The sequence below is a fragment of the Salmo salar genome, chromosome ssa04, assembly GCF_905237065.1.
Source record: "Salmo salar chromosome ssa04, Ssal_v3.1, whole genome shotgun sequence".
Lineage (NCBI taxonomy): Eukaryota > Metazoa > Chordata > Actinopteri > Salmoniformes > Salmonidae > Salmo > Salmo salar.
In genome coordinates this window covers 19,130,637-19,152,243 of record NC_059445.1, presented here as the reverse complement: position 1 = coordinate 19,152,243, position 21,607 = coordinate 19,130,637, and the positions used below count along the sequence as shown (strand labels likewise).

At 44.0% G+C, this 21,607-nt stretch overlaps 2 protein-coding genes across 2 annotated transcripts in view; both read right to left on the bottom strand.

Moving 5' to 3' along the window:
* Positions 1-21,607, bottom strand: part of LOC106602428 (zinc finger protein 662) — an 81,446-nt gene that overhangs the window by 33,626 nt on the left and 26,213 nt on the right. The gene's annotated exons all lie outside the window — the stretch shown is intronic.
* On the bottom strand, positions 1,651-4,751 carry LOC106602435 (gastrula zinc finger protein XlCGF48.2). Its single transcript, XM_014195075.2, has 3 exons — positions 4,147-4,751; positions 3,653-3,789; positions 1,651-3,441 (listed from the first exon to the last, which is right to left on the bottom strand). The coding sequence occupies exons 1-3, from the start codon at positions 4,427-4,429 to the stop codon at positions 2,305-2,307; spliced, it is 1,557 nt and encodes a 518-aa protein (XP_014050550.2). The 5' UTR covers positions 4,430-4,751; the 3' UTR covers positions 1,651-2,304.

Sequence of the window (21,607 nt, the reverse complement as noted above, 5' to 3'; positions counted from 1 at the left end):
AAAAGAAAGTTATAGAACATTTACCAAATTAAGAAAAAAAATGGTATAAGTCTCCACCCCCATCAGTTAATACTTAGTGGAAGCACATTTTGGCTGCCATTACAGCTGTGAATAATTTGGAATAAGATTCTACCGACTTCGCACAACACTATATCCATTGTTGTCAAAATTGGGAATCATTGGACAGCCATATTCAAACCTTGTCTCAGATTTTTTTAAAGCTGATTTAAGTCACTACTGAGGCTAGGTCACTCAGGAACTCTCAACACCTCTGTGTAATTGTCCCACAGAAAAATAAAACCCTATCCCAGGGTTTTCAGAAGACTGAGGTGAGTTTCTTTGCTCGTTTCATATTTATTTTGATCATAAATTCCCTACTCCCTGCCGGTGACATAACCATAACATGATGCTGCCATCACAATACTTGAAAATACAAAGAGATCAACAACATTGCACTTACATTACATTTTTGGCCTGAATTAAAAAAAAATAGAGGGCTGTCTCAAATCCAATACAACAGAGTGAAGCCCTCTCTATTTAAGTATTGTGGTGGCAGCATCATGTTATGGGTATGCTTGTCATCGGTAGGGACTGAGGAGTTTGTCAGGATCAGTGGTGTAAAGTACTTAAGTAAAAATACCCCAAAAAACTACTTAAGTAGTACTTTAAAGTGTCTGTACTTTACCATATATATTTGACAACTTTTACTACATTCGTAAAGAAAATAATGTACTTTTTACTCCATACATTTTTCCTAACACCCAAAAGTACTTGTTACATTTTGACAGGAAAATGGTCCAATTCCCACACTTATCAAGAGAACATCCCTGGTCATCCCTACTGCCTCTGATCTGGCGCACTAACTAAACACAAATGCTTTGTTTGTAGTAAACCCCTGGCTCCCTGTAAATAAATAAAAAACAAGAATGTGTGAATTAGAAATTAACATTTTTACTTTTGATACTTAAGTACATTTAAAACCAAATACTTTTAGACTTTTACTCAGTAGTATTTTACTGGGTGACTCAATTTCACTTGAGTCATTTTCTATTAAAGTATCTTTACTTTCACTCAAGTATGACTTGAGTACTTTTTCCACCACTGGTCAGGATCAAAACAAATATGAAAGGAGCTACAGTGCCTTTGGAATGTATTCAGACCCCTTGACTTTACACATTGTTACGTTACAGCCTTATTCTAAAATGGATGAAATAAAATAAAAAAAATCCTCAATACTCCATAATGACGAACCGAAAACCGCTTTTTTTTGCAAATGTATAAAAAAAAATCCAAAACAAAATACCTTATTTACATAAGTATTCCGACATTTTGCTATGAGACTCAAAATTGAGCTCAGGTGCATCCTGTTTCCATTGATCATCCTTGAGATGTTTCTACAACTTGATTGGAGTTGACATGTGGTAAATTCAATTGATTGGACATGATTTGGAAAGGCACACGCCTGTCTATATAAGGTCCCACAGTTGACAGTGCATGTCAGAGCAAAAACCAAGCCATGAGGTCGAAGGAACTGGCCGTAGAGCTCCGAGACAGGATTGTGTCAAGGCACAGATCTGGGGAAGGGTACCAAAAAAAAATGTCTGCGGCATTGAAGGTCCCCAAGAACACAGTGGCCTCCATCATTCTTAAATGGAAGTTTAGAACCACCAAGACTCTTCCTAGAGCTGGCCGCCCGGCCAAACTGAGCAATCGGGGGAGAAGGGCCTTCATCAGGGAAGTGACCAAGAACCCGATGGTCACTCTGGCAGACTTCCTCTGTGGAGATGGGATAACCTTCCAGAAGGACAACCATCTCTGCAGAACTCCACCAATCAGGCCTTTTATGGTAGAGTGGCCAGAAGGAAGCCACTGGATCTGAGTGGAACTGCAGAGAAGAATCTGAGAAAGTCCCCAAATACAGGTGTGCCAAGCTTGTAGAGTCATACCCAAGAAGACTTGAGGCTATAATTTCTGCCAAAGGTGTTCAACAAAGTACTGAGTAAAAAGGGTCTGAATACTTATGTAAATGTGATATTTCAGTTTTTTTAATATATATATACACAAACATTTCTAAACCTGTTTTTGCTTTGTCATTATGGGGTATTGTGTGTAGATTGAGGGAAAACAACAATTTAATCAATTTTAGAATAAGGCTGTAACGTAAAAAAATGTGGAAAAAGTCAAGGGGCCTGAATACCTTCCAAATGCACTGTATATACACTATGCCTTATATCACACAATGTCTGGATATAATATTCTACCCAGGAATATCCAAATGCATCTGTGGATATTTTCTGATGACAACTAAAATGAATCTTTGTCTTTTGATATAAAAGTGTTTGTTAGAGTAGAGTGTTTTTTCTGCTGGTGTAACCTGAGGTAGCTCTTCTCTGAGAACCTCTTCCCACAGTGCGCACAGGCGAAAGGCCTCTCTCCCGTGTGGACCCTCTGGTGCCTCTTCAGGTCACCAGCCTGGGCGAAGCGCATGTGGCACTGGGTACAGCTGAAGGGTTTCTCCCCTGTGTGGACCCTCTGGTGCCTCTTCAGGGTGCATGCCTGGGCGAAGCGCATGTGACACTGGGTACAACTGAAGGGTTTCACCCCTGTGTGGACCCTCTGGTGGATGTCCACCTTCTGGGGGCAGCTGAAGCCTTTGTTACAGAACATGCAAAGGAACCGTTTCTCTTTACCATTGACTGATGTGGCTCCCTCTCCCCGAGCCTTGGCCATTTGTTCCCTGTGTGAATCGGAGGGCCCCATCGACATGGATAATGGATCATGTGTAAACGTGTGTAAAGGGGAGTGGGTCACGACATTTAGATTTGTCTCTAAGCTTTCTCTGTAGTCTAAGAAGTCAATGCTGTTGCCTTGTGAGTGTCCTTCTCCTAAGTGAGTTTCGTATGCATTCCATGTCAGAGGAGCGTCGCCCTCCACTTTCACAGTGACCTCATCTACGACCTGGCTCTCCCTTTTCTTATCTAGGCACCCTTCAGAGTATCCACTACTACTGTACTGGTTCCAGTCCACTTTCATTGGATTTGTCTGTGCATCTAATACCACAGGCATGTCACCAGGTATCATCTCTGTAGTGTATGAACATGATGGATCATTGACAGTCTGTAAAGTGTCACCTGAGTCCCGATGGGACAGAACAGTCCTCGGGCTTGTGTTGGCATAAAGTGAATACTCTGAGCGTGGAGCAGGAGGACAGCCCAGTCGGTTCAGCCCCGTTAAAGTCTTGGTGTCTGTCTCTGACTTGAGGATGGCGTTCAACGTTCCACTGACCATGATGCTGCGTCGGGTCCTGGACTGCTCTTGGGCGGTGGTGGGGTTCTCCGTGGCTACAGGGGGCGCTCCAGTCTGGATGTCTCTACTGTGCCGTGGGTCCTCCTCTCCTTCAGACTTTTCCTGTTTGACCCCAGGACCTGCAGCCTCTGCAGACTGACAAAAGAAGCGAGCAGGTTATTAATGGTACATGGGTTGAATTGCATAACAATGTCGTAGGGAAGTCTCACAAGCTCCCTTATGGCAGATAAATTAGGATGTTACATGTAAGCAAGTGAATAGCTGAGGGGAGCCTTTCTGAAATAAAACTGTCCACATTTGATTTACAAAGTAACTGTAATTTTTAATGTAACACTATTATACTAACCTCAATAACATGATGGGTTGCGTTTCCTATCCCCTCATCAACAGTGATTGGTTGGTCATCTCTCCATGTATTTTGTCCCACTGGCTTAACAAAGTTCCTGTGGCCTCCAGTGTGATGTCCTTCACCTGAGAGAGTGACTGGGGAAAAAGAGGTGGTTAGGTATATTGTATACTATTGACACTGTCTAGAATTGGCAAGGATGTAAGGTAACACCTCTCAACTTCTTAATATACCATTTACATTTCGATGTATTGTGTTCCATGCATCACATTGTTTTCATTTAGTAAATAACCGGAAATGCAGTAAATCAATAATCTGATTAGAATATGATATTGTGTCTATGCGCAAGATAGCCAATTAATCAGGTGAATTATTGCATACTATCCAAAAACTGACCAAGACCCAATTCTGAACACATATGCAGTGGGGAACGGGGCGACAGGCACTGCTCTATATAAAAGGAGACACCCCGCGCAGCCTCCGCCAAAATGTACCTTTTGCCTTTCCTCTGTATCGGTCGAGGATCTTGACATTACTGGAATGACTGGCGAGGCCGCGCTCTCGCATTGTCCTGTCTGCTCGGTCCCGTGCCACCTTAATTTCCAGTTGCTGTAGTTTCCTCCGCAATGCCTTGTTTTCTTTCTGGCTTTGAGTTATTTCCAAACGAAACACTGCATAGTCGTCATCTACGAGTTTACAGATCTCTGCCACGGCTGCATTCGCTAACACCTCCATAATGGAGGCCATTTGAGTGTGAAAAGCCATACAGTTAGCCATTTTTAGCTAACGTTAGCAGCTAGCTAGCGTTACCTAGTTCACATCTACCTAGTTCACATCGAAGTCCTGTCTCCAATGAAATGTAAAGAATACCTGGAGTAAGTATGTGATGCTGTGCGGTTAAATGAATCTTATTTTGAGTTCCAGGGTGTTAAACATCTAACAACAATTAAAAAAGCTAACATGGAAATTGCTCTTGGTGACGGTACACTTTCGTTTACTACAGTTTCTTCGTTTATGGTGTTTTGTCGGTCCACAAACAACAGTTAGAGGTGCATGCCGCCACCTACTGTACTGGAGTGTGTAGTCAATCACAGTTTACAAACTAAAATAATAAATAAACAAACATTAAGAAAAAAACTAAACCTTCCTACCTTATCCTGTACTACTAAGAAAATAAAAAAGAGCAATACATGATCTTTGAGTCTTGGTCCACCCACCTTTAGACAGCCTATAAACGCCAGCCCTTGGACTCGCTGTCCCAGCTGTTCTGCCACACATGTATCATAATGCCTCTAATCTTACATTTTGCCAGTGGAGGCTGGTGGGGGAGCTATAGGAGGACGGGCTCATTGTAATGGCTGGAATGTAATGAATTGAGGGTATCAAACATATGGAAACCACATGTTTGACTCCGTTCCAATTCTATTCCAGCCATTACAGTGAGCCTGATCTCCTATAGCTCCTCCTACCAGCCTCCACTGCATTCGGCTTCACCTCTACCCAGTGGAGTGGGAATATCAATTATATATAGTTTTAAAGCCCTTTTGGCTACCTGGTCTACTATTACATTCCTGCCCATTCCCTTATGTTCCAAGATGGCGTGGCAGTGCGGACGTGTTTGTTGTTGTCCCGTGTAAATTTTGTTTTTTTTCGTCTTTTTTGCATTTATTTCAATATATTTCAATCACTTTTTTCATGTTTAAATTAAATATACCTTCCGGCAACCTGCATCACGCAATGTGATACGGATCTGCTATTTTTAGACCTTAGACCTCGAGCCAAGCGCATCTCCCGGCTAGCAAACAAAATTACTCCAGCTACAATACCTCTTTTGCCAATTGGCCTGGACCCTTTGTCGACACGGAGCCCCGCCGATCCATCACGTCTGGTTTGCCGACGTAATTCTGTCCGATGTGCCCTCAAACGGCCGGACGTCGGTGAAGACGCTTCTGCTAGCCCCGGCCTGCTAACTTTATGAACGCCGTGTCTCCCGCTCGCCTAGCGTAGTAACGACTACCTAACGGCTTCCCTGTTTCATCTATTGCTGTTCACTTGGCTACATAGCTGATGCCTGCTGGACTGTTCATTAATCACAGTACTCCATTTTGTTTATTTTGTTTATCTGTCGGCCCCAGCCTCGAACTCAGGCCCTGTGTGTAGTTAACTGACCCTCTCTGCCAATTCATCGCCATTTTACCTGTTGTTGTTATCTTAGCTGATTAGCTGTTGTTGTCTTACCCGTTGTTGTCTTGACTAGCTCTCCTAATCAACACCTGTGATTGCTTTATGCCTCGCTTTATATCTCTCTCTAATGTCAGTATGCCTTGTATACTGTTGTTTAGGGTAGTTAACATTGTTTTATTTTACTGCGGAGCCCCTAGTCCCACTCAACATGCCTCAGATAGCTCTTTTGTCCCACCTCCCACACATGCGATGACCTCACCCAGCATAACTAGTGCCTCCAGAGATGCAACCTCTCTTATTGTCACTCAATGTCTAGGTTTACCTCCACTGTAGCCGCACCCTACCATACCCCTGTCTGTACATTATGCCCTGAATCTATCCTACCACGCCCAGAAATCTGCTCCTTTTATTCTCTGTTCCCAACGAACTAGACGACCAGTTTTGATAGCCTTTAGCTGTACCCTAATCCTACTCCTCCTCTGTTCCTCGGGTGATGTAGAGGTTAACCCAGGCCCTATGGGTCCCCAGGCACTCTCATTTGTTGACTTCTGTAACCGTAAAAGCTTTGGTTTCATGTATGTTAACATCAGAAGCCTCCTCCCTAAGTTTGTTTTACTCACTGCTTTAGCACACTCCGCCAACCCTGATGTCCTTGCCGTGTCTGAATCCTGGTTTAGGAAAGACACCAAAAATTCTGAAATTTCCATCCCCAACTACAACATTTTCTACCAAGATAGTACTGCCAAAGGTGGAGGAGTTGCAATCTACTGCAGAGATAGCCTGCAAAGTTCTGTCATACTTTCCAGGTCTATGCCCAAACAGTTCGAGCTTCTAATTTAAAAATTAATCTCTCCAGAAATAAGTCTCTTACTGTTGCCGCCTGTTATAGACCCCCCTCAGCTCCCAGCTGTGCCCTGGACACCATATGTGAATTGATTGCACAGCTTCCCTGTAGCTCAGTTGGTAGAGCATGGTGTTTGCAACACCAGGGTTGTGGGTTCGATTCCCACGGGGGGCCAGCACAGGGGGAAAAAAAGAAAAAAAATGTATGAAATTGTATGAAATCTATGCATTCACTACTGTAAGTCGCTCTGGATAAGAGCGTCTGCTAAATGACTAAAATGTAAAATGTAAAAAAAAATGTGTGTGCAACGCCAGGGTTGTGGGTTCGATTCCCACGGGGGGCCAGTACAAAAAAAAAAGAAAAAATAAATAAAATTCCATCTAGTGTATGCATTCACTACTTACTGTAAGTCGCTCTGGATAAGAGCGTCTGCTAAATGACTAAAATGTAAAAAAAATGATTGCCCCCCATCTATCTTCATAGTTCGTTCTGTTAGGTGACCTAAACTGGGATATGCTTAACACCCCGGTCGTCCTAGAATCTAAGCTAGATGCCCTCAATCTCACACAAATTATTAAGGAACCCACCAGGTACAACCCTAAATCTGTAAACATGGGCACCCTCATAGATATTATCCTGACCAACTTGCCCTCCAAATACACCTTTGCTGTTTTCAATCAGGATCTCAGTGATCACTGCCTCATTGCCTGCATCTGTTATGGGTCCACGGTTAAACGACCACCCCTCATTACTGTCAAACGCTCCCTAAAACACTTCTGCGAGCAGGCCTTTCTAATCGACCTGGCCTGGGTATCCTGGAAGGATATTGACCTCATCCCGTCAGTAGAGGATGCCTGGTTGTTCTTTAAAAGTAATTTCCTCACCATCTTAAATAAGCATGCCCCTTTCAAAAAATGTAGAACTAAATGTAGAACTATAGCCCTTGGTTCACTCCCGACCTGACTGCCCTCGACCAGCACAAAAACATCCTGTGGCATACTACACTAGCATCGAAAAGTCCCCGCGATATGCAACTTTTCGAGGGAAGTCAGGAACCAATACACACACAGTCAGTTAGGAAAGCAAAAGCTAGCTTTTTCAAACAGAAATTTGCATCCTGTAGCTCTAACTCCAAAAAGTTTTGGGACACTGTAAAGTCCATGGAGAATAAGCGCACCTCCTCCCAGCTACCCACTGCACTGAGGATAGGAAACACTGTCACCACCGATAAATCCACGATAATCGAGAATTTCAATAAGCATTTCTCTACGGCTGGCCATGCTTTCCTCCTGGCTACCCCAACCCCGGCCAACAGCTCCGCACACCCCGCAGCTACTTGCCCAAGCCTGCCCAGCTTCTCCTTCACCCAAATCCAGATAGCAGATGTTCTGAAAGAGCTGCAAAGCCTGGACCAAAACTAATCACTTGGGCTAGACAATCTGGACCCTCTCTTTCTAAAATTATCCGCCGCCATTGTTGCAACCCCTATTAGTAGCCTGTTCAACCTCTCTTTCGTATCGTCTGAGATTCCTAAAGATTGGAAAGCTGCCACGGTCATCCCCCTCTTCAAAGGGGGTGACACTCTAAATCCAAACTGTTACAGACCTATATCCATCCTGCCCTGCCTTTCTAAAGTCTTCAAAAGCCAAGTTAACAAACAGATCACGTTAACAAACAGTTCAGTGTGTCAAATTAGAGGGCCTGTTGTCTGGACCTCGGGCAGTCTCTATGGGGTACCACAGGGTTCAATTCTCAGGCTGACTCTTTTCTCTGTATATATCAACGATGTCGCTCTTGCTACGGGTGATTCCTTGATCCACCTCTACGCAGAGGACACCATTCTGTATACATCTGGCCCTTTTTTGGACACTGTGTTAACAAACATCCAAACAAGCTTCAATGCCATACAACACTCCTTCCGTGGCCTCCAACTGCTCTTAAATGCTAGTAAAACTAAATGCATGCTCTTCAACCGATCGCTGCCCGCACCCACCCGCCCGACTAACATCACTACTCTGGACGGTTCTGACTTAGAATATGTGGACAATTACAAATACCTAGGTGTCTGGCTAGACTGTAAAGTCTCCTTCCAGACTCATATTAAGCATCTCCAATCCAAAATTAAATCTAGAATTGTCTTCCTATTTCACAACAAAGTCTCCTTCACTCACGCTGCCAAACATACCCTCGTAAAACTGACTATCCTACCGATCCCTGATGTAATTTACAAAATAGCGTCCAACACTCTACTCAGCAAACTGGATGCAGTCTTTCACAGTGCCATCCGTTTTGTCACCAAAGCCCCATATACCACCCACCACTGCGACCTGTATGCTCTCGTCGGCTGGCCCTCGCTACATACCCACCCGTAGCACGCGCTCCAGCAGGTATATCTCACTGGTCATCCCCAAAGCCAACACCTCCTTTGGCCGCCTTTCCTTCCAGTTCTCTACTGCCAATGACTGGAATGAATTGCAAAAATCGCTGAAGTTCGAGACTTATATCTCCATCCCTAACTTTAAGCATCAGCTATCTGAGCAGCTTCCGATCGCTGCGCCTGTACACAGCCCATCTGTTAATAGCCCATCCAACTACCTACCTCATCCCCATATTGTTTTTATTTACTTTTTTCCCTCTTTTTCACACCAGTATTTATACTTGCACATCATCATCTGCACATCTATCACTCCAGTGTTAATTTGCTAAATTGTAATTACTTCGCTACTATGGCCGATTTATTGCCTTACCTCCTTACTCCATTTGCACACACTGTATACTGATTTTTCTATTGTGTTATTGACTGTACGATTGTTTATGTGTAACTCTGTGTTGTTTCTGTCACACTGCTTTGCTTTATCTTGGCCAGGTCACAGTTGTAAATGAGAACTTGTTATCAACTGGCCTACCTGGTTAAATAAAGGTGAAAAAAATAAAAAAGTAGGCAGAGACCCAGCAAAATCACACTACTACACCCATTCTCCTGATTATCCATAGCAATATTAATGTCTCCAATAGTTGGTCACTCCTATTACATTTGCCGGATGATAAAACTATTCAATAGAGACAGGGAATTCCGTTTACGTCAGTTGAACAATGTTTGCTCCGACACATTGGTAATGCTGACTTCCGGGTTAAACAGCATGGCTTGGCGGATCATGTTTCGGAGGATGCATTTCTCAACCTTCGCCTCTCCTGAACCAGTTGGGGAGTTGCAGCAATGAGACCGGAAGAGTAGCAGCAGCTAATGGGGATCCCTAATAAAATACAAATAAAAACTATTAATTGGATAACCAGTTGAAAAAAAAGAATTTCGGTGGTTCCCAGGGATTTACAACAAAATAAATCTACTCCTTCAGTCGGATTCAAACGTCTTCTCAGATCCCTACACAGACTCAGGAGCCTGAGAGGGGGGAACATCTTCATTCAATATTCCCTGCAACGATTCGGCCGTGAAGTCCAAGAGTGCTTCTATTTACTTCTTCTTCTTTGAAGTTTTATGGGATACCACAACTAATGCAATATTGCCACCACCAACTGGATGGGGGTGGGGGAAAAATACAAAAAAGTACATTCCATAATGGATAAGGGAAAAACGTAACTAATCCACACACAATACTAATGAAAAAAACAAAACATTACAAAAATCATCCCACAACCCAGTATCATTCATCCTTTGTGCATCGTTTTCCAGGAACATTCTTCATTAGAGCAAAGGTTCCCAAAGCACACACATCTCTGCAGCTAGCGACTGGAATGAGCTGCAAAAAACACTCAAACTGGACAGTTTTATCTCTATCTCTTCATTCAAAGACTCAATCATGGACACTCTTACTGACAGTTGTGGCTGCTTTGTGTGATGTATTGTCTCTACCTTCTTGCCTTTGTGCTGTTGTCTGTGCCCAATAATGTTTGTACCATGTGCTGCTGCTATGTTGTGTTGCTACCATGCTGTGTTGTCATGTGTTGCTGCCATGCTATGTTGTCTTAGGTCTGTCTTTATGTAGTGTTGTGGTGTCTCTCTTGTCGTGATGTGTGTTTTGTCCTATATTTTATTTTTAATCCCAGCCCCCTTCCCCACAGGAGGCCTTTTGCCTGTTGATACGCCGTCATTGTCAGTGATGGAAAAAGTACCTAATTGTCATACTTGAGTAAAAGTAAAGATACCTTAATAGAAAAGGACTCAAGTAAAAGTGAAGGTCACCCAGTAAAATACTACTGAGTAAAAGTCTAAAAGCATTTGGTTTAAAATATACCAATCAAAAGTAAATGTAATTGCTAAAATATACTTAAGTATCAAAATTAAAAGTATAAACCATTTCAAATGTCTTATATTACGCAAACCAGACAGCACCATTTTCTTGTTAATTTAAATTTAAGAATAGCCATGGGCACACACACATTCAGACATAATTTACAAACAAAACATATGTGTTTAGTGAGTCCGCCAGATCAGTAAAAATTCCCTGTCTTAGGTCAGTTAGGATCACCACTATATTTTAAGAATGCGAAATGTCAGAATAATAGTAGAGAGAATGATTTATTTCAGCTTTTATTTCTTTCATCACATTCCCCGTGGGTCAGAAGTTTACATACACTCAATTAGTATTTGGTAGCATTGCCTTTAAATTGTTTAACTTGGTTCAAACGTTCAAGGGTAGCCTTCCACAAGCTTCCCACAATAAGTTGGGTGAGTTTTGGCCCATTCCTCCTGACAGAGCTGGTGTAACTGATTCAGGTTTGTAGGCCTCCTTGCTTGCACATGCTTTTTCAGTTCTGCCCACAAATTGTTTATAGGATTGAGGTCAGGGCTTTGTAATGGCCGCTCCAATACCTTGACTTTGTTGTCCTTAAGCCATTTTGCCACAACGTTGGAAGTATGCTTAGGGTCATTGTCCATTTGGAAGACCCATTTGCGTCCAAGCTTTAACTTCCTGACTGATGTCTTGAGATGTTTCTTCAATATATCCACGCAATTTTCCTTTCTCATTACGCCATCTATTTTGTGACGTGCACCAGTCCCTCCTGCAGCAAAGCACCCCCACAACATGATGCTGCCACCCCCATGCTTCGCGGTTGGGATGGTGTTCTTCGGCTTGCAAGCCTTCCCCTTTTTCCTCCAAACAGTTCTATTTTTGTTTCATCAGACCAGAGGACATTTCTCCAAAAAGTACGATCTTTGTCCCCATGTGCAGTTGCAAACCGTAGTCTGGCTTTTTTATGGCAGTTTTGGAGCAGTGGCTTCTTCCTTGCTGAGCAGCCTTTCAGGTTATGTCGATATAGGACTCGTTTTACTGTGGATATAGATACTTTTGTTCCTGTTTCCTCAGCATCTTGACAAGGTCCTTTGCTGTTGTTCTGGGATTGATTTGCACTTTTCGCACCAAAGTACGTTCATCTCTAGGAGACAGAATGTGTCTCCTTCCTGAGCGGTATGACGGCTGCGTGGTCCCATGGTGTTTATACTTGCTTACTATTGTAAGTACAGATGAACGTGGTACCTTCAGGCGTTTGTAAATTGCTCCCAAAGATGAACCAGACTTGTGGAGGTCTAAAAAAAAAATTCTGAGGTCTTGGCTGATTTCTTTTGAGTTTCCCATGATATCAAGCAAAGAGGCACTGAGTTTGAAGGTATGCCTTGAAATATATCCACAGGTACACCTCCAATTGACTCAAATGATGTCAATTAGCCTATCAGAAGCTTCTAAAGCCATGACATCATTTTCTGGAATTTTCCAAGCTGTTTAAAGGCACAGTCAACTTAATGTATGTGAACTTCTGACCCACTGGAATCGTGATACAGTAAATTATAAGTGAAATAATCTGTCTGTAAACAATTGTTGGAAAAATGACTTGTGTCATGCACAAAGTAGATGTCCTAACCGACTTGCCAAAACTATAGTTTGTTAACAAGACATTTGTGGAGTGGTTGAAAAATTAGTTTTAATGACTCCAACCTCAGTGTATGTAAACTTCCGACTTCAACTGTAAGTAGTACTTTAAAGTATTTTTACTTAAGTACTTTACACCATTGGTCATTGTAAATAAGAATGTGTTTTTAACTGACTTGCCTAGTTAAATAAATGTTCAATAAAAAATAATAAAATAAAAAAATATTCTGTGACTCCAGAAATGACTCATTTGATAGGATCCTTGCTCCGCAGATCAAAGCAAGACACATTTAATTCATCTATTTGGGGGAGACCCAACACACATTTTCTGATCAGCAGAAACACAAAAGGAAAACAAGCCCATTTCTCATGATCTTCAGCGATTTTACTTTACCCAAAGCTTTCTCCACCATTTTAGATGCTTCAAACGGATTCACCAATTCTGGCATAAGTTGTTGTCAGTGTTTGGGAAGCTACTCTGAAAATATAGTTCACCAAGTTACCAATTACTTCACACTGGAAGAAGTTAAGCTAGACTAAAGATACCCCCTTAAGAAAAAGTATTGTGTAGATCCAGTAGTTATCTACACCGCTACATGGTAAAAAAGTTAAAATCTACTTAAAACACTACAAACGTTTGAATTTAGTGAAACTACCACCAAGCAGCGTGTTCACCAGGTGAAGGAGTTTTGGACATGGGAAGAAGTGATGGGTGGATGCGAGACCCTTCCTTGGCGGCAGACGGAAGGTAATGATGGAGGAAGGTAACGACGCTGGGGTTCGTGGCCACAGAAAGCCCAAGGACAACCCCAAGATTTTTTTTTTTTGGGGGGGGGCCACAAGGGGTGGCCAGTTGAGCCGAGGAGAGTGCCAGAGCCCGAATGGCAAAATCTGGAGGACACAGAAACCCAAAGATTTCTTTTTTTAGGGGGGGGAGGGGGGTACATGGAGCTGGCGGCTGAGAAGAGGGAATAGCCAGAGACCACATGGGAGGAGATAGAGAGGTGGTCGGTCGACCCAAGGAGAGTACCAGAGCCTGCCTGGGATTCGATGGAACAGTGTGAGGAGGGATACCGGAGAATGGAGTTGGCTAGGAGTATGCGGCAACGCAGGCGGGCTGAGATCGGGTCATCAGTCCGGTGCCATCTGTGCCGGCTCCACACACCACATCTCCAGTGCGCCTCCCCAGCCCGGTACGTCATGTGCATGCTCCCTGCACTCGCCCTGAAGAGCCAGAGGCCGTCAGGGAAGCAATGGGGAAGTTGGGAGAGAGAGAGATGTTGTGCAAGTGTGTTCTGCTCAACATCTGACCAGAGGATCCGGTTAGCAGTCTGGTGCAACCTGTGCCGGCCCCACGCATCAGGCCTCCAGTGCGCCTCCCCAGTCCGGTACGTCCTGTGCCTGCTCCTAGCACTTGCCCTGAAGTGTGTGTCACCAGTCTGGTACCACCTGTGCCGGCTCCACGCATCAGGCCTCCAGTGCGCCTCCCCAGTCCGGTACGTCCTGTGCCTGCTCCTCGCACTCGCCCTGAAGTGCGTGTCACTAGTCCGGTGCCACCTGTACCGGCTCCACGCACTCGGCCTCCAGTGCGCATTCACAGTCCAGAGCATCCGGCGACGGTCCCCGGTCCGGGACCTCCTGCGACGGTCCACGGTCCGGGACCTCCAGCGACGGTCTACGGTACGGAACCTCCAGCGACGGTCAACGGTCCGGAACCTCCAGCTCCATGGCCGGAGCCTTCCCCTGCGCTGATGCGCAGTCCAAGCATGGCGTCCAGTCCAGCTCCAAGGCCAGAGTCTTCTTCTGCGCCGATGCCCAGTCCAGGCACGGCGTCCAGTCCAGCTCCAGGGCAGGAGCCTTCCTCTGCGCCGTTGCCCAGTCCAGGCACGGCGTCCAGGCCAGCTCCATGGCCGGAGCCCTCCGTTGCGCCGGTGCCCAGTCCAGGCACGGCGTCCAGTCCAGCTCCAAGGCCGGAGCCTTCCTCTGCGACGGTGCCCAGTCCAGGCATGGCGTCTGGTCCAGCTCCATGGCCGGAGCCTTCTTCTGCGCCGATGCCCAGTCCAGGCACGGCGTCCAACCCAGCTCCAGGGCCGGAGCCCTCCTCTGCGCCGGTGCCCAGTCCAGGCATAGCGTTCAGCCCAGCGCCATGGTCGGATCCGGGCCTGGGGGGGGGGCTATGACCCACACCGGAGCCGCCACCGCCACTAGTCACCCCCCCAACCCCCCATTTGGTTTCAGGTTCTGCGGCCGGAGTCCGCACCTTTGGGGGGGGGGGGTTATTGTCACGCCCTGACCATAGAGAGCCCTTGTTTCTCTATGGTGTAGCAGGTCAGGGTGTGACTAGGGGGTAGTCTAGTTTATATTTCTATGTTGTGTTCTAGTTTATATTTTCTATGTTGGTGTTTTGTATGATTCCCAATTAGAGGCAGCTGGTAATCATTGTCTCTAATTGAAGATCATATTTAAGTAGCTATTTTTTCCACCTGTGTTTGTGGGATACTGTTTTGTGTTTGTGCCTGTGCACCACGTAGTCACGTTTAGTTGTTTGTTTATTTGATTTATTTGTTTTTGCTTGAAGTTTCACTTTGGAATAAAGATGTGGAACTCTACACACGCTGAGCCTTGGTCCCGTTCTTACGTCAACCGTGACAGAAAAACGAGGCCTATATCGACATAACCCAAAAGGCCGCTCAGCAAGGAAGAAGCCACTGCTCCATACCCGCCATAAAAAAGCCAGACTACAGTTTGCAACTGCACATGGGGACAAAGATTGTACTTTTTGGAGAAATGTAACAAAAATAGCCAAAATGAGCATCGTTATGTTTGGAGGAAAAGGTGGTAGGCTTGCAAGCCGAAGAACGCCATCCCAACCGTGAAGCACAGGTGTGGCAGCATCATGTTGTGGGGGTGCTTTGCTGCAGGAGGGACTGGTGCACGTCACAAAATAGATGGCATCATGAAGGGGGGAAATTCTGTGGATATATTGAAGCAACATCTCAAGACATCAGTCAGGAAGTTAAAGCTTGGTCGCAAATGGGTCTTCCAAATGGACAATGACCCCAAGCATACTTCCAACGTTGTAGTAAAATGGCTTAAGGACAACAAAGTCAAGGTATTGGAGTGGCCATCACAAAGCCCTGACCTCAATCCCATAGAAAATGTGTAGGCAGAACTGAAAAAGCGTGTGCGAGCAAGGAGGCCTACAAACCTGACTCAGTTACACCAGCTCAGTCAGGAATGGGCCAAAATTCACCCATCTTAATGTGGGAAGCTTGTGAAAGGCTACCCGAAACGTTTGAGTTAAACAATTTAAAGGCAATGCTACCAAATACTAATTGAGTGTATGTAAACTTCTGACCCACTGGGAATGTGATGAAAGAAATAAAAGCTTTAAGAAATCATTCTCTCTACTATTATTCGGACATTTCACATTCTTAAAATAAAGTGGTGATCCTAACTGACCTAAAACAGGGAATTGTTACTAGGATTAAATGTCAGGAATTGTGAAAAACTGAGTTTAAATGTATTTGGCTAAGGTGTATGTAAACTTCCGACTTCAACTGTAAATAGAAACTGAAATCTGGACATTGACTAACCAGAATAACCTACTGTTTTTTGGCAAACTCCAATAATGGTAGTCCCGTGCGAATCAACATCCCCGTTTTTTTAGATTAATGTCTGAGCTTGACAGTTGTTTCTCGCGATTTGAGCAAGAAAACAATAACTGATTCGATAAATTGAGCAAATTGCTGCTCATGGCCTATTCATGTAGACCCTTCATATCGACTTTTACAGTGAATGCTTTTGTTTATACGTTTTGTGCGAATGAATTGAACATCACCAAATCCATAATTGAATAATATGGCGACTATTTAATGCAACCCTTGCTGTTAATAGATCGCAAAGCAGCATACATCTGAGCTAAACTTTTGGAACAAGTTCACTTTCTCATCCATAGCCTAAAAACGCATGTCAAGCGCAAGTTAGCTGTTTAGCTCACACCTGAAGGCTGGGTGTTATTTAGGACGAATTCTACTGTGGATAGCTAAAATATCCGGAAGATTATGATCACACGTCCTCAATCCAAATATTATGGCGACACTATACCAAAGATGGTTTGGTATGGTTTAGAAACTTGGGAACCAAACTCAAATTATCAGCGTAGCCTGTCATCGCCTGGAGTTCTTGAATAATCTTCATGCCTAGAAAAAAATCTATAGGCTTCCGTCATAACTGTCACTTTATAGAAAAAAAGAAAGCATCACAGGGGCAAAAAAACTAATCCCATCCGAATCGTCCACCGGGATAACGGACATTATGGGGTAATAAATACATAACCAAGGTTTTCTGGTGAACTTTCACCCCAGTATGAGGTCCTGAGCGCTCTGGAACAGGTTTTCATCAAAGATCTCTGTTCTTTGCTCTTTTCACCTTTCTCTCGATCCTGACTAGTCTCCCAGTCCCAGCTGAAAAACATCCCCACAGCATGATGCTGCCACCACCATGCTCTACCGTAAGGATGGTGCCAGGTTTCCTCCAGACGTGACGCTTGGCATTCAGGCCAAAGATTTCAATCTTGGTTTGACCAGACCAAAGAATCTTGTTTCTCATGGTCTGAGAGTCCTTTAGGTGCCATTTGGCAAACTCCAAGTGGGCTGTCATGTGCTTTTTACTGAGGAGTGGCTTCCATCTGGCCACTCTACCATAAAGGCCTGATTGGTGGAGTGTTGCAGAGATGGTTGTCCTTCTGGAAGCTTCTCCCATCTCCACAGACAAACTCTGGAGCTCTGTCAGAGTGACCAAAGGGTTCTTGGTCACCTCCCTGGCCAACGCCCTTTTTGGTCAGTTTGGCCGGACGGCCAACTCTAGGAAGGGTCTTGGTGGTTCCAAACTTCTTCCATTAAAGAATGATGGAGGCCACTGTGTTCTTGGAAATCTTCAATGCTGCAGACATTTTTTGGTACCCTTCCCCAGATCTGTGCCTCGACACAATCCTGTCTCAGAGCTCTACGGACAATTCCTTCAACATCATGGCTTAGTTTTTGCTCTGACATGCACTGTCAACTGTGGGACCTTATATAGACAGGTGTGTGCCTTTCCACATCATGTCCAATCAACTGAATTTACCACAGGTGGACTCCAATCAAGTTGTAAAAACATCTCAAGAATGATCAATGGAAACAGGATGCACCTGAGCTCAATTTCGGTCTCATAGCAAAGGGTCTGAATACTTATTTTTTAAATATATTTTTCTATTAGATCTAAACACAGTACCACATCGGCCACTATGCTTGTTGTAAATGATATTGCAAATGCCTTAGATGATAGAAAGCACTGTGCTGCGTTGTTTGTAGATTTGTCAAAAGCTTTTGACACTGTAGACCATGCTATCCTTTTGAGTAAGCTGTCATCTATAGGAGTGGGCACTGATGCCTGCCGATGGTTTTATGACTATCTTTAAGATAGAACTCAGGCCGTCATGGTCGACGGGGTCAAGTCTGACTCCTTACAGTTACTTAAAGGGGTCCCTCAGGGTTCAATAATTGGCCCACTATTGTTCTCACTTTATATAAACAACATTGGTGATGATGTCAGATATTGTAAATTCCATTTATATGCAGATGACACAGTGATGTACTCTATTGCTCCAACAGTGGACCAAGCTTTAATGCAGTTGGAGTCTGATTTTAGGATACTACAGGGGTCTCTTTTACAGCTTAAACTTGTTTTAAACGCTAAGAAAACAAATTTCATGTTTTTTTCTAGGTCTAAACTCTCAGTTAGAAACACTTTTGTAATCACTAGCTTGGATGGTACTCAAATCAAACAGGTCTCTGCATATAAATACTTAGGGGTATGGTTAGATGATAGGCTTTCTTTTAAAAAACATGTTACTGAATTGGGAAAAAAGCTCAAATTCAAGATAGGGTTCCTTTACAGAAACAGGGCTTGTCTGTCCTTTGTAAATAGAAAACAAATTGTGCAGGCTACTTTTATGTACGTTTTAGATTATGGTGATATTATCTATATGCATGCATCGGCAAACACATTAAAACCACTGGATGCTATTTACCATTGTGCACTCAGGTTTATCATGGGTGATAGTTACAAAACTCATCACTGTATCCTATATCAACATGTGGGTTGGGCCTCTCTATCTGTGAGGCGAGAGCAACATGCTCTCTTGTTTATTTATAAAGCGCATCTTTTAAAACTACCTCCATATATATCATCATTAATTTCCACTAGATATACAAATTTTAAAACCAGATCACAGATGTGGATTACATTAGAGACTCCTGCGGTCTCCACAGAGTTGGGTAGGACTGCCTTTAGTTCCTTTGCGCCTTATTTATGGAACAAACTGCAGATCCAACTTAAGTTAGACACTGGTGTCCCTTGCCTATTTTAAAAATGTTATGGAGGATCAATATGATGTTGTCTGTGATTGTTTCTGTTGAATTGTGTCTTTGTTTTGTATGTTTGAAATGTTCTTGTCTGTATGCCTAAAACTGTACATGTCAACATGTTTACACAGGGCACAGCCGTAAAAGAGATCCAGGTCTCAGTCTGTTTTCCCTGTTAAAATAAAGATTTAAAAAAAATAAAAAAATTAAAAATTAGCAAAACATTCTAAAAACCTGTTTTTGCTTTGTCGTTATGGGGTATGGTGTGAAGATTGATGAGGAGAAATAAGGCTGTAACGTAACAAAATGAGGAAAAAATGAACGGGTCTGAGTACTTTCCAAAAGCACTGTATAGTCAGGTGGTTGCAGATGGGTTATTAGCAATTCTGGGCGGGTGCAGGTGAACAAACAGCTGACCCACGCACCACTAGTTGTCACCATATTAGCTAACGTTATAGCAGTGCCGTTTATGATGAGGGAGGACTTTTTTTTCATGAGCATGGCCTTATTTCTATTACAGCATATTGGATGACTTTCATTCATATTCCATTCACCCAGTTCAATGTAACATTGATAGGTTTAGGCTACTACATGATACTCAAATTTTCCCTATACCCATTATGAAGTTCCTACCACCTAGCCTATGAATGAAAGTTTACAAAGTAGGTGCACACAGGTCGACAGAAATACACTGCTCAAAAAAATAAAGGGAACACTTAAACAACACATCCTAGATCTGAATGAAAGAAATAATCTTATTAAATACTTTTTTCTTTACATATTTGAATGTGCTGACAACAAAAATCACACAAAAATAATCAATGGAAATCCAATTTATCAACCCACGGAGGTCTGGATTTGGAGTCACACTCAAAATTAAAGTGGAAAACCAAACTACAGGCTGATCCAACTTTGATGTAATGTCCTTAAAACAAGTCAAAATGAGGCTCAGTAGTGTGTGTGTGGCCTCCACGTGCCTGTATGACCTCCCTACAACGCCTGGGCATGCTCCTGATGAGGTGGCGGATGGTCTCCTGAGGGATCTCCTCCCAGACCTGGACTAAAGCATCCGCCAACTCCTGGACAGTCTGTGGTGCAACGTGGCGTTGGTGGATGGAGCGAGACATGATGTCCCAGATGTGCTCAATTGGATTCAGGTCTGGGGAACGGGCGGGCCAGTCCATAGCATCAATGCCTTCCTCTTGCAGGAACTGCTGACACACTCCAGCCACATGAGGTCTAGCATTGTCTTGCATTAGGAGGAACCCAGGGCCAACCGCACCAGCATATGGTCTCACAAGGGGTCTGAGGATCTCATCTCGGTACCTAATGGCAGTCAGGCTACCTCTGGCGAGCACATGGAGGGCTGTGCGGCCCCCCAAAGAAATGCCACCCCACACCATGACTGACCTACCGCCAAACCGGTCATGCTGGAGGATGTTGCAGGCAGCAGAACATTCTCCACGGCGTCTCCAGACTCTGTCACGTCTGTCACGTGCTCAGTGTGATCCTGCTTTCATCTGTGAAGAGCACAGGGCGCCAGTGGCAAATTTGCCAATCTTGGTGTTCTCTGGCAAATGCCAAACGTCCTGCACGGTGTTGGGCTGTAAACACAACCCCCACCTGTGGACGTCGGGCCCTCATGCCACCCTCATGGAGTCTGTTTCTGACCGTTTGAGCAGACACATGCACATTTGTGGCCTGCTGGAGGTCATTTTGCAGGGCTCTGGCAGTGCTCCTCCTTGCACAAAGGCGGAGGTAGCGATCCTACTGCTGGGTTGTTGCCCTCTTACGGCCTCCTCCACGTCTCCTGATGTACTGGCCTGTCTCCTGGTAGTGCCTCCATGCTCTGGACACTACGCTGACAGACACAGCAAACCTTCTTGCCACAGCTCGCATTGATGTGCCATCCTGGATGAGCTGCACTACCTGAGCCACTTGTGTGGGTTGTAGACTCCGTCTCATGCTACCACTAGAGTGAAAGCACCGCCAGCATTCAAAAGTGACCAAAACATCAGCCAGGAAGCATAGGAACTGAGAAGTGGTCTATGGTCACCACCTGCAGAACCACTCCTTTATTGGGGGTGTCTTGCTTATTGCCTATAATTTCCACCTGTTGTCTATTCCATTTGCACAACAGCATGTGAAATGTATTGTCAATCAGTGTTGCTTCCTAAGTGGACAGTTTGATTTCACAGAAGTGTGATTGACTTGGAGTTACATTGTGTTGTTTTTGTGTTCCCTTTATTTTTTTTAGCAGTATATTTGAGGTGACAGACAGATACACATGGACAGACAGTGACACATTCAATACCGCCTTGCACACTCTTGCCTGCATCTAGCTGATCTAATGTGTAATCATTCATCCAACAGTTGCAAACGAGAGTTTCCATTTGACAAATTCAGGTATGTTTATCCCCGTTTCGTTCCATTTGATTCCGCTTAAGAAACGTTTTTCAACAGAATGGGCAGAATGAATACACCCCTTATCACTCGTAAACACAGTTCACTTTCATAGCGGCCATGTTGTAATCTATTACAAAACAGTGTTTTAATCAATGATTTGGTGGCGTAAATATATTTAGCAGTCTTATCTAAAAAGGATCACTTTTTTTAATGTTTCACTATTAAA